The following is a 13,603-nucleotide window of genomic DNA, read 5'->3' as shown; positions in this document are numbered from 1 at the left end:
CATAATATTAAGTAAAATGATGCAGCGCAAAGTCTCTGCAATACTTGGACATACTAGGGTGTGTTGTATATGCTAAATAACCTTCAACACTGGATGATCGAGTAGGACCTTCTGGGCCCCTGACTTACAGTGACCGCTGTTAACTGTGGGAATTTCATAGCAGAAAGGAAGGTCGGTAGCAGTGTTTGATACTTGCCCAGTGTACAATCTTGGCATTAACTCAGAATTTCACTATCTAAATCAGGCTCTCCATTGAGTTGGGAGCTTTCCTTTCCCTTTGTCATGCCCTCCTAGTTCAAGAAAGAAATTCAGCAGAGAACCTTATTGAAAAACCCTTATTGTTTATAATTATTTCCTGCATCTTCTCTCAAAACTTAAAAAAGCAGCTCTTCAAACACAACTTTAGAAATCCCGTATGATAAGAAAGGGAGGCCTTAACTTGGTAATGAGCCTTCAGTATATGTGACTGTGAACACTGATTGACCAAAGCCATATTTGGAGCCTTTTTTTGTTACATCACAGCCATATAGCAAGTCCAAGGGCATGCACACCTGGGACTATATCACAAACATGTAAATCCTACCCTGTAGCATAGGGAAAAATGGGGGAAAAGGCAGTAATAATATTCCATTTTCTGTCCTCCTTTTTATTGCCTTTTTTTTTTTTTAAGTCAATGCTCAGCTTTTGCTTTGTAGCTAAAGCCCTTAGTTTTATCAATCTCCCTTCTCTCCGGCCTACTGTGTTTTGCAGGCATTTGGCCTTCTTTACAGCTTAATGTTATTCACAATAAACATTTTTCTTAGTACATTTTAATGATACAACATCCGAGCCATAGTTGTATCATTGCTAAGCTTTAAAGATCAACTTTAGTTCCAAAGCCCAACGGGACTGTTTCAGTGTTCCCAATTCATTTTCTTAATAGTACTTTGACCTTAAAGCAGCTCAGTTACTTGAAAGATACATCAGCTGGGTGGGAGGGGGGGGAGGACAAAGGTAATGGGGAAAAGGCAGTGCAGTTGTAAACAAGCACTTACAAAAGCAGCATACAGAAAACCCAAAAGGAGAATTTATTCACAATAGGAGGGAAAAGCAGTTTATAAACTTGATGGTATTTGCTCTTATCCTGCTATTATGAGGTGTGGTATCTGCTGTCTAAACCAGGACATTAGAAATACATACATAGTAATTTATAGAGTGCCAGGATATATGTTCCATAAACAACTGCCCCTCCCATCCCAACCACACCACAACATTTTAAATTATGCAGCCATACGCAGCCGTTACTGGTACACTTCACAGGCAGGTGAAGGCAGCTGATGTCACTCTTCACACTAATATGCTCAGGACCTGATTCTCCTCAGACTAAGTCAAGTCCATTGATTTAGCTAGTTATTCCTGATTTACACCAGTGAAAGGCCCTATCCACACTAGGGATTTGTCCTTATGCCAGCCAGCTGTGTAGGGATTTGAACTAGTAAAGCTTGCCCCTCCTTGAAACCAGGGGGAGCGCCACTGGTGCAAACAGTGGCTTCCTTGGTCTGCAGCTAGACTGATTGCTGGCTGCCAGTTGCTATCCACTCCCCTCAGTGACAGCACAATCAGGACCCTAAAGGGAGCACCAGGAGACCAGGAACGCACACATTCTTGTGTCTGACTCATTTTAAGCATGCAGAGCAAAAAAACCTGTTTTGCTATCTACCCTGTCTCTCCTTAAAGAATCTAATATTGTTATAGGGGGAAATTTTCACAGACACAAATGACTGACTGCCAGTTGTAGCTTGGCAAATTATAATGGGGGAAGATTTCCAAAGTTTTAGTTATTCTAGAACGATTACATTGAGTTTGCAAACTCATGTTAAAAATGGAACTCACTGGGGTTTTTGGACTTTTTGTTTTGTTAGGCTAATGAACTATGTAGTATTGTTCTTCAGCTGTGGAGTTTGATCTCACCTCCCCAGTACAGATCGTACAAGCCTAGGCATGAATTCAATGCCTATTAGTTATTACGGCTCTAACAACCACCTTATTAATGATCATTAAAACTGCTTTTGCCTAGTAAGGGATTGTTCTACACAAAGGCCATTTTTCCTATTTATTTTGTGACTAATGTTTATACCTTAGTGTAAGGAACAGTGTTAGCATAATTCAAGTACTATAAAATAAAACCAGCTGCATCCATTATACGTGCATTACTGCCAGGAATTGTACATATGTTTTTGCCTGATAGCCTCTTGACTCAATAATATCCTGCTATCTCTGCTGGGCAGGCAAGTTTTTAACCAAGAAAAGACAGGTTATGATTTTCATAATCAGACTGTGTTTCTTTTTAAAGTATGTTATCCAAATTCAAATTCTAAGAAGGTCATCTTAAAAAAGTGTTTGTGATTTTAACAATTGAAAAGAGTCATCTTCGAAGTGGTGGCAAGAAGGTACAACATGCACTTAGAGCAGAGATATTTCTTTAGGATATACACATAAGCAGACAAACCCTGCCATATCATACCATACAAACAATTTTAATTGTGTAGTTACAGTCAATAACCACTCCTAGTCAGAACATTTCTGCATAAAGAAAATTGTGATACACATATAAAAACAGCCAGCTGTAACAAAATAACTGGTGTTTTCATAGCAATAAACTCATAAAAAAGAAATACACCTTTATACAGAAAATTTATACAGCTGTAGCTTTAAAATTGATTGTAAACCAAAGGAAGACACATTGCAAACATCAATTATTTTCACATTAATTGCATAAGTTTCTAAGGTGATCTATTAGTTTTATTTACCTAAGCTTATTTGCATGATAGTAAAAATTGCATACAACAATAAGAGTGAAGCTTATAGTATGAATTGCTTGGATAACATAGAGCACTTTTTATAGGCAACTGTGTAAAGCACATTTTCTCTATTTAAAACTTTTAAGACACTTTGTTTTACTGCCCATCAAAATACATTTATAAATAGAAAAAAAAATCAGTATGATAACAAGAGAAGCAATATTACATTTAACGGAAACTTCCCCCAAAAAATTAATTACAACATGACGCTGCAGGATCTACAAATAAATAGACTAAATTGTGTTTCACATTTTCTTTTCATTTTTTTAAAATCATATAACAATGAGAATAGAAAAAAAATACAGTGACCTTTATTTCCAAAACAAAAACAAATCTGAATTACGGCAGTGCCATATAATACAAGGCATTTGTTGGCATATGTTATCTTTAAACTGCATTCCACAGTCTATAGTTCTTTTGTAACATACAATAGACCAAGAGTAACAAACTTTTCTTTTTTTAAATAAACGCGAGTTTCCAAAGACCAAGTGTGGAGTGTTACAGTAATAATTAAAAAAAAAAAAAAAAGAGAAAAACAAATCACAAAGGTTGTAATGCTTGTCTGAAGGCTCCAGAATCAAAATCACTGGTATCATGCTTATTGGGTACACCACAGTGTAGCCAGTGAACACAAATTAATATCAAACAATCCTCAACGCTTCATCTGTAGCTGCAAAGCAGTTTGTAAAACAGAGTAAAACATCTAGTGCAGTCTGCATTATTCTTTTCTTTTTCCCCCCAACTTTTGTGCAAGTTTTGGAAGATTCATTGACCAAACAATGAATGAGAGGTTTCTGACACAACGCAAGATGGAATTTTCGTTTCATTATTAAATACCAGTGGCACTGTTGAATGAAAATAATACTTTTTAGATCAGTCTTTCAATTCAGCATTAATCTCTGTGTTCCCTTCTACTGATAATTCTTCTTCTAGTTTCACTGAAAAAAGTGTGTTTGCATTTTTGTCTTGGATGCTATCTTCTAAATCCTTAAGCAACTCTTCCTCCTTGTATTCTGCAACATCCACCTCCAGCCCGGAATTGTCCTTCAGCTTCCCATGGTGCTTGAGATAATATCGCTGGTTCTGAAAGAACTTGATAATGGTGTACTTGGGTAGGTCAAGCTGAGCTGAGAGAGTCTGGATTGCTTCTTCGTCCGGATATAGGCCTACGTCTTGTATGAAACTCTGTAGGATTCCCAGGGCTTCAACAGAAATCTTTGTTCGTGGTCGGGGTTTCTGACGATTTTCATCCTCTGATTCAGCTGGTGATGCCACCGTTGGTTGCCTTGGTGGTAGTCTGGGACCTGGCTGCTGTTGCTGCTGCTGCTGTTGCTGCTGGAAGACAAAATAAATCATTTGGTAAATGTATTTTTGCTGATATTTTTATCCTACCCCCCAAATCCAGATATCGAAGTTAAAAAGAAAGGCCCTGGAGATTTGAAAAAAGACTTACTACTGCCCAGTGAGTCAGAATTAAAATACAAATTAGTTCCCCTCTCTGTGAACGGGTGGTGGGAGAAGGGGAGGAATATTGGTAAAATATTCAGGTCTGGTCTAGATTACGATTTGACGATATGGTGGTAGGACATGTTAGGTAACACTTTCTAACTAACATTTTAAGAGTCAAGTGCAGACGAGGCACGCTAACTTGAATGTCTGTTAAACTGGCAGAGTTAAAGCCTAGAGGTGGGCCTAGGATTTAACATGTTCGAGTCTACACTAGACTTGAAAATGTGTTCGCTAATATATTCTCTCTTATTCTGACATGGCATTTTAAAATCCTAGTCTAGACAAGGACAAAAAAATAAAAAAAAATAAATAATCAGGAGCTTGGAACTCCTCATTTCTAATCATCACCCTGACAGTACCTTTTTGTGTGACCTTGGGAAGGTCACTTAACCTGCCTGTGTTCCAATATCCCAACACACAAACTGGGAATAAACATACATACTTACCTCAATTGAGTTAATATTTATACAGTGCTAAGATACAAAATGCTAAATAAGTTGCGTTATTATTACTAGAAGTGAACATCCAGCATTCCAAAATGTCAAGCAATAAAATGACCCAGGATGTACATCACAGAGGAATATGGCAAAGCAAATCAGGATGTAAATAATTAACAAGAGTTTAAAATGAAGGTTTGGAAGCAAGGAATTCAAAGACATTTTAAAAAGGTGATGCACTGAGCCCTAGGGACAGAAATGTTTTTCTCATCACCGGCTGGAGCACAGCACATTATAAGATCATGTTTAAATCAAAAGTGAATTTGTTAGCTACTGCTTTGGCTGAGAATTATGTTCCTTTACAGCACAAAAAGAATGGTTTAATAAGATATTTTGGATCAGCAAATTTCTTGTCATATGGTGCAATTTAAATAAAGTAATACTTCTTGTCTTAAAAAGTGAACATTAGATAGATCTAGATTTTCTCTAATAGAATATTTTAATTGTTCTTATATAACGGTAAATTTAGATACAGACAGTGGCGAGCTGGAGCCAGCTCGCACAAACCGGTTGTTAACCCGCTTCCTTGCAGGGGGCGCTGAGGCTTTGATTGGCTCCGGCTGAGAAGTGATGTAATTCCTCCTCCGGCCGCCAGGGGCGCTGCGCTGCGGGATCCATGTGGGCTGCCGCCTGGCGCTAACCACAAGCCCTGTTGCTGTTGCTGCTCCCCCGACCCCTGGACCTGGGGCTCCCACTGCTGCCTGGTGGGTCCCCGGCTGTGTCCTGCTACCTGGGCTGTGTCCTGCTACTCGGGCTGCTCTGAGCCGCTCTCCCCATGAGTGCCTGCAGCCAGCCCCTGCCCTGTATCCAGCCAACCCGTCTCCAGCCATCCCCGCACCCCCTGCCCGCAGCCAACCCCTGCTGCACGCACCCCCTGCCACGCCCCTGCCCTGTCCACAGCCAGCCCCTCTCCAGCCACCCCCGCAACTCCTGCCCGCAGTCAGCCCCTGCCACACGCACCCCCTGCCCTGCCCGCAGTCAGCCCCTGCCGCACCCCCATCCTATATCCAGCCAGCCCCTGCCGCACGCACCCCCTGCCCTGTCTCTAGCCGGCCCCTGCCCTGCCCGCATCAGCCCTGCACCCCCTGCCGCACACACCCCCTGCCCTGTCTCCAGCCAGCCCATGCCGCACGCCCTACCCTGTCTCCGGCCAATCCCTGCCGCACGCACCCGCCCTGCCCAAAGCCAGCCCCTGCAGCACCCCCATGCCCCCCATCTCCAGTCAACCCATGCCGAACCCCCCTGCACCCTCCGCCCTGCCCTGCCCGCAGCCAGCCCCGCACCCTCCGCCCTGTCCTGCCTGCAGCCAGCCCCGCACCCTCCTGTCTCCAGTCAGCTCTGTACCCCCTGCCTCCAGCTAGCCCTGGCCCATGCCCTTGTCTGCAGCTGGCCCCACGTCCACTGGTGCCCTGCAGTTCCCAGGGCAGTAACCCTGCACACCTGCTTCAATGAGAAGGGCAGGGAGCAGCTGGGAGCCACAGATGTGCACACCGTAGGGTGACCAGACAGCAAGTGTGAAAAATCAGGACGGGGGGGGGGGTAATAGGAGCCTATATAAGAAAAAGACCCCAAAATCGGGACTGTCTCTATAAAATCAGGACATCTGGTCCCCCTAGCACATCCCCATGGAGTGGCGGAGACCCACACATGTGAAACGGAGCTCATTTCTAGTTCAGGTCCATCTTTTTAAAAAAGAACTTTAGGTAGTGTTAACATACACCCGTATCTTCCTGGACATGCCCAGCTTTTTGGTTCTTAAATTGCAGGAAAATACGGAGGTGTGGTAACCCTATTGGTACAAAAAATACATACTGTGGCACATCCCTTAAACCAGAACTTTTTATACGGAACCGATTGTTAAGATTTTGGCAGCTCATCACTGGATACAGATACTATAATTATGGCCCCAGTCCTGCTAATATTTATGCACATCAAGTAGTCCCATTCTTGACTTAAGTCCCAAATAGACGTATGCCCCTACTCAAAGTGCTTAACTTTATGCATGTGCTTAAGTCTTAGCAGGATTAGGGCTTTTCAGAGTTCACACATATATTAATTATACAATTGATGCATCTACAAACAATTACAGTATATAAAAAAATCCCTACCATACTGTAAATACAAATTCAAAATACCCAATCTTGCAACCCTTATTCACACAAGTAGTCAGACTGATACAGTGTAATGCAGCTACTCATGTGAGTAACATTTGGAAGATGAAGGACATAATTTTTATCAACAAAGCAAGCCAATCTGAGAAAGCAGCGTAATATTAGAATATTTATACCGTGCATAAGCTTTTCCTTTTATCCCCCTAAGAAGTAATGTTATTAAAAACAAATGCTGCTTTACTACTTAATACAGATATTTCTCTCTCTTTTTTGCTAAATCAAACAGTAAGTTTCCAGGCTTTCACAATTATTTTAGTACTCAATATCCTAAGGGATTGTCTTGTTCAGTTTGTTTTATCTTTAATACACACTCATGTTGTTTCTGGCTGCTGGATAACTCCATTCTTTGTAAATTTGTAAATATTTTTCCATATTGGTAATACAAGTGATCCACTAAGCCTCAGTGGAGGTTGGGAACTCTGAATGCTATGGGTATTTTCTGCCCTTTGGGGCAGCAGTTAAAGGCTGACCTCAGATCTTTGAGCTGACAAAGCTATTTAATTCCTTTTTGTTAAACAGACACATATTGGAACTATTCTACTACGTTTTGTGTGATAGTCTATCTGGTTCATGTGTTGGGATGCAGTGGAGCAGAGGGAAAACTACCTCCCCAGGTGAATACTGAGGCCTACCATGGCTAGTTCAATGAGCGTATCTTTTCTAAGTATATAGATAAGCTGTTTCTCGGTTATCTGGGAGTGGGTCCTGAAACCCTCTCCCTGACACATTTAACTCGTGCCAGCTCACCTGTGGAGCAGCACCCAGCCAAGGTCCAGTGGTCAGCAGGCCTGGTAAGAAAGCGCCTCTATGCTCTGCTTTCACAAGGGTGGTGGGAGAGGGGCTCTAAAGGAAAAACAAATAAACATTGACTCATCCCAAGTTTCAACTGGGAGTAAATGGGATGAGGAATTAGGTCTGGTCCCCCTCCCTCCATTTCTGCTTGAAGTGAACCATTGCTGCTGAGTATTTGAGTCTATGGTACTTGGATTTTAAAAGACACCACTTAAAAATATCAGTTCCTTCCACTTTGTAGGTTATGTAAGTATCACAACTGAACAGAGTAATGCCATCTTTCTAATTCTGACCTCTAACGAAACTACGTGAGCCTAGGTAAGGATGTCTAAGATAAGTAATCAATTATTCCTCCTCCAATCAGATACATTTGACCCATCAGGTCTATGTAAGTAAGTTTGTGTATGTTCACACTCTCCTTTTAATTGTGAAGGAAGATAGCAGTGCACTATTATCTTTTACTGAGAAACCTCTGTTTAGTCTGGCAGGAAGGAAAGAAACACTGATTTCCTTTGCTGCATTTAAAGCTTTATTTACTTAGTGCTATATTGGATTGGCCAAGGTAAACTAACCTGAATCTGCTCTGCTGGAACATGGATAATGTGGGAAGGTCTGTCACCATGGTGATGAACTGCATTGCTTTCTTGTTCATAAATGGCATCTCGTTCAGGCTGAGGAAGACTGAGGAACCTTCGGATCATTGAAAGATTCTCCCATAGGGTCCTGTTTTCTGGTGAGGGATCTTCCTTCCAACGTAACAGTTCACAAAGCCACCCCTTGAAGATAACATCAAAGTATCATTTAATAAGGGACAGATTTTACTCTCATTTACACTTCATTTGGAGTGAATGGGGTTTTACAGGGACAAACAAGGGCTGAATTTGTACTTTTACATTGCCTCATTTCCCTCCCCGCCACTTTTCTTTGTCAGAAATTACTTTCATTTTAAATTCTGGAGGCCTCTCCTGAAATCTAAAGTAAACACTAAATGTGTCAAGAGTCTGTTATGTTATTTTACTATCACAAAATAGGAATTTTTTGCATAACATGTTTTCAGTAGTTTCACATACTTGCTATATATTAAACAAACAAATTGATCAAGGCAGTATCCCTTACATACTCCAAATATATAGTTAGTGTTCTGTTTCATCTAACTCCAGTATGTTCTTTCTTCTGTTTATTTTCTTTTATGTAAGCCAATATCCATCTCAGGGTATTAAGAATGTATTTTAGTAGCTAGTAGATGTCGTCTTCTGGCTGCCGCGTCTTATTTCTCCCCCCCCCCCCCGAATTCTAGTATGATATTTTTTCTTATTCAGAGTAAAAATACTTCAAAAATATCTCGTCTGTAGTTCTGCCTCATGTAAATTGTTATGATAAAGGAGTTCTATAATGTCCTTTTAAAAGAAAGGAATCCTTTGAGTAGACATTAAGTTATATCTTCTTCCTCATTGCTACATACAGAGGTGGCTCTGCAGGTGAACTTACCCCATATGATAACTTTATCTATTTCAGATCCTTTCCCTTTAAAACAGACTTTAAAATCAGATTCACAAGTTTGTTTGATATTGTGGATTTAAAAGGGGATATGTTCATAGGTATGCACAGGAACATGCCCTTCACACCATTTCCAGATTATAGCAAATTGTCTAAGAATGCACCCACTCCAACTCAGACATGTTCTAGGCAAACAGACTAAATGTATGACAAAAGACTGTCCCATGAGAAATGTAGCAATTGCTAATTTGCTTCAAAGACAGACATACAGTTTTATCTTGAACATTTAGCAACTGGTTTCTTATGGTACCTTAAAATTAAATCTGGGGTACTTTCTGCCTTGGTATTTAATGTTTGAAAGGAATAGCGCAGACACCAACTGGCTAATATAGTGTGCAGCAACAAAACATTACAAGTACACCGGACCCTCGCTAGAACGCGCGTATATATAGCGCAAATTTGCATATAACGCGGTCGCAGCCATGGATCCCAAATGTAATTACTTTAATTGGAATTCATTTTAATGCGGTACCATGCATGGATCCCAAATCCAGTGTTCTAGCAAGGGTCTGGTGTATATAACGTTCACAATTCTTTTTTTAGCTCAAGGATTTTTTTTAAACTAGCTCTATAAAATTTTATTTCTTAATGTTGTAAGTAAGATAATGTGATATTTTATTAGACCAACAAATAATACATTCAGAAACCTTTAGACCCCTTCTTCACATACTCGTGGTTTACCCAGTTTACTATATTTTCTGTAGATACACTAACAATGGAAATTTAGATGTTCTTGGTGCCATACATACTTTGTCCAGAAGCTAATTTCAAAGTGTAGTTTTTAAAAAAACCATTAAAGAAGAGAAAACAGTAGAAGTAAGTGATTTAATTCATCCTGTGTTATTTGGAGGGCTGAAAATTTAAAATATATGGTCTTGGTCACAGGTGGCAGATTAAACAATGGATACGGAGGAAAACATATGGAAATAATGAAAAATAAATGCTTTAAATAAATATGGTGGTAACACAGTTGAGAAACCGAAAACTTAAATAGGGCCAAATCCAGATTTGTGGTGAACAGGTACTCTGGGTAGAGAAGATAATGTATTAGAAAACTGTCCTTTGTGGAAAAGATGGGATAGAAATCCAACCTATTGCTCAAAAGAGTGCTAGTGAGAGAGAACGGCTACTGTGGTGTCCAGTGTAACATAGGCTAAGAGATCTAGTCTAGGAATCTGATTAGGTAATGTAGCCAGCTCCTTAGCACATATGCGATGATGTCCACCACATGCTAGATGGGGTTGAAGACATTTCCTTTTTAAAGCAGCAGCAGCAAAGTGCACCTAGCTGTACATTTCTCCTGCCTGTCTTAAGGCATCATGCTGTATGGAGGTAGGTTAGTGCATGGACCACACATGCACTCAGCATGATGCCGCTCCTTCCAGTCTTCTGTGTATTTCATAGGCAGAGGGACAGTATTCTGCATTTTTTTAAATTATACAGCATCAGTTAAATTGATGGATAATGTAGGTTTTTTTTTAAAAAATTTCAAAATCCAATATTAATTAAAATTGTGAAATTTGTAATTAAAAACAATGAAAATTGTCTTTCAAATATTTGCAGCCTGCGATGCTTCCCACCCAAAATGTGTGGCATTGTGCTAGTGATCCTGAAGCAGAAAATGAAACTGACAAGTCTGTTTATATCATAGGAAACGAAAAAGAAAAAGAAACAAACTGCAGTTATCTAAGGTATAAGTAACAAAAGCAAAGACATTTGTTTTTTAGCCTGACACTGTCCATTAGAACCTGGGCATATGTGGTGAACATGTGGACCACAGATGTTCTTTAGGAAAGATTCATCACAATTATGCTGGCTTAACAAATATTTCAGAAAGAGAGCTTTGATTCACTTAAAATATTTTTTCCTCATATTGTCACTTCAGTGTTTCTATACATACTAGATTGATCCTTATTTTTATTAATTGCCCATGACTAACATAACATTTCCAGTAGTTTGCTATTAACCTTTGCCCTGAAATAATACCTCTAATTCCTTATCTAAAAATCATTTGATGAATTGTTAAGTTGAAGCGTGTCTCCTTAGCTTTCCAAGGAAATGCAGTGATTTTAAGAGACTGAAATCAGATGCTTCTTACAAACTATTTCAACCTGCAGCCATAGACTGCTATTCTAACAAAAGTGTCTATTTTTCCATTTTATTCTTCATGTATTTTAAAAGGAGCAGATAGACATTTTGTTGCAACATCTGTGTGGCAATATGGAAATAACCAATTTGTTTCTTCTAAAATTACAAGGGTAAAAATAATTTACTGGACTGATTTCTACTATGTATTTCTGAATACTTTTATAAAGCCTGATTTTATTAAGGTTTAAATGATGCAGGGGGTGAATCGGCACTAACAGAAGTTGTATGATCTAGCTCCCACAGGGGACCAAAATCACTGTTCCAACATCAGTTCTTTTAGACTAAAAAGTCATTAATATTGTACATATTTCCAGGTTCAGTGTTCTGTACCAGATACATGCCTCCATCACAAAATTCAACACACAGAGAGGATGTGAGAAATGATTTTATAATATTTAGAAAAACAATTGGATGGACTTTGAAAACAAAAGATGTCATGGTTTTGAATCTGTTTTTACTTGGAGCAAAACATGAACAGATGTAGTTAATGTAGCTTTTAAATTTAGAAATGAACCCAAAAGGGCCAAATTCTGCCCTTCTATGATAGTCTAAATCTGGAGTAATTTTATTGACTTTAATCAGGTTATTTCTTATTTACACCAGTATAACTTAGGGCAGAATTTGATTCACAGTTTTCATGTTTTATAGCTTCTCAAAATTATAGGACTATAAGATAATAGGCAAAAGACTTACTACTCAAATCAGATCACAACTGTTCTTTAGTGCACACAAAGCACAGTGAAGAAGCAGCAGCTTTTCAAAAATTAGGCCAATTCAAAAACAGCAAGCCTAAAAAACTAAAACATCCTTGGGAACAACCTAAACTTTAAACATAGTATGTTTGCCAGGCAATATTACACTGAATATAAAGAAGGTATAAGACAAAATATAAACATTTAGCTACATATAAATACACTTGTAGAACTTTCAGAATGTTACTACTTTTCAAACTGACAAAGTTTAATGTGACACCTTCTGTTCTAAAACCTTTGTTTCTATTCAAAATCACGCCTTTAGCTGCTATCAATCACTATGCTCTCCCTACTACTTAAAATACTAACATGGGCCCTGGATGAGCTGAAAATGCCATGCAGATGAATTCTGAGATAATATGTTCAAACCTGTTATATACAACACAAATCCTGTAAAGTTATGTATTGTAAACCTACATTTATTGAGAACTAAAAGTCTTAAATCCATCTGCCACAAAGGAAATACTGATATGCACTTTAGAGTAACCAAGAACCATCTGCAAAGGTCTTGCTACAGTAAGCAAAAAATTAAAGATGCTAAACCTAAATATTATTAAAAAAAAAAGTCTTCTGACTGACTTTTGGTTAGGATGTCATTAAAGAAACATAAGACATTAGAAAGCAGAGAAACTGCCAAACTATTGCAGGAAAAAAAGGAAAACACACGCAAAAAGATAACAACAAATGTTATAGTCCACAACATATACCATTGTATGCTTATTTTAAAGAAAAATTCAGCAGTTCTAATCTCAATAGCCCAGTGATGTATTTTTCTGAACATTTTAATTGTATCTGATTTAAATACAAATCCTGATCCTCACCCTTACTCTCACCTCCCACTTTCTAGCAAGACAATTTCTGATTTCCTCAGCACTTTCTTTTTTGAAGAAGTTGATACAAGTCAATTAAACATGGAATAGGTAAGCACCAATTCTTATTATACTCAAGAACGATTGCCTTTCTGCAACCAATCAACATTTGCTATGCAATTCCCTCCAGATCTGTGGCAGGGCTAGGAGGCTCACCTTATTTTTGACTGTGCCAAACGTAACCAGTCTAGAAGGAAAGGAATTCAGTAAAGAGCAACTAAACTTCTTTGTTTGGTAAATCTATTAATGGTAAAAGGAATAAAATGACAAATACTTCTTACTGTATTAACTATCAAGGAATCAAATATATATTAAAAAAAGATTAGCTCTAACTTGAATTCTAAATGGCAAAACATTTTATATCATGTATGCTAAGATATGAAGAAGGTTCTTTCATATATTACATGCAGGAGTATTTTGTTGCAATCTCTGGGGTATATACACTATAAAAATATATGGCATTAGAAG

At 38.9% G+C, this 13,603-nt stretch overlaps 1 protein-coding gene across 11 annotated transcripts in view; it reads right to left on the bottom strand.

The window, feature by feature from the left end:
* Positions 1–2,495: 2,495 nt before the first annotated feature.
* The window catches only part of SATB1 (SATB homeobox 1), a 107,962-nt gene continuing 96,854 nt past the window's right edge, over positions 2,496–13,603 (bottom strand). For 6 of the 11 annotated variants that reach the window (XM_073333528.1, XM_073333529.1, XM_073333527.1 and 3 more), the window contains 4 exons: positions 13,292–13,375; positions 8,382–8,585; positions 7,765–7,860; positions 2,496–4,175 (listed from right to left, as the gene is read on the bottom strand). In XM_073333528.1, coding sequence (XP_073189629.1) covers positions 3,714–4,175; positions 7,765–7,860; positions 8,382–8,585; positions 13,292–13,375 — 846 coding nt within the window. In that variant the 3' untranslated portion in view covers positions 2,496–3,713. The remainder of the gene's footprint in view (positions 4,176–7,764; positions 7,861–8,381; positions 8,586–13,291; positions 13,376–13,603) is intronic. The other 5 variants (XM_073333532.1, XM_073333531.1, XM_073333530.1 and 2 more) reach the window with 5 other exon arrangements.

Source organism: Lepidochelys kempii, chromosome 2, assembly GCF_965140265.1.
Source record: "Lepidochelys kempii isolate rLepKem1 chromosome 2, rLepKem1.hap2, whole genome shotgun sequence".
Taxonomy (NCBI): Eukaryota; Metazoa; Chordata; order Testudines; family Cheloniidae; genus Lepidochelys; species Lepidochelys kempii.
The sequence above is the reverse complement of the archived record's forward strand: the minus strand, read 5'-3'. Positions and strand labels throughout refer to the sequence as shown.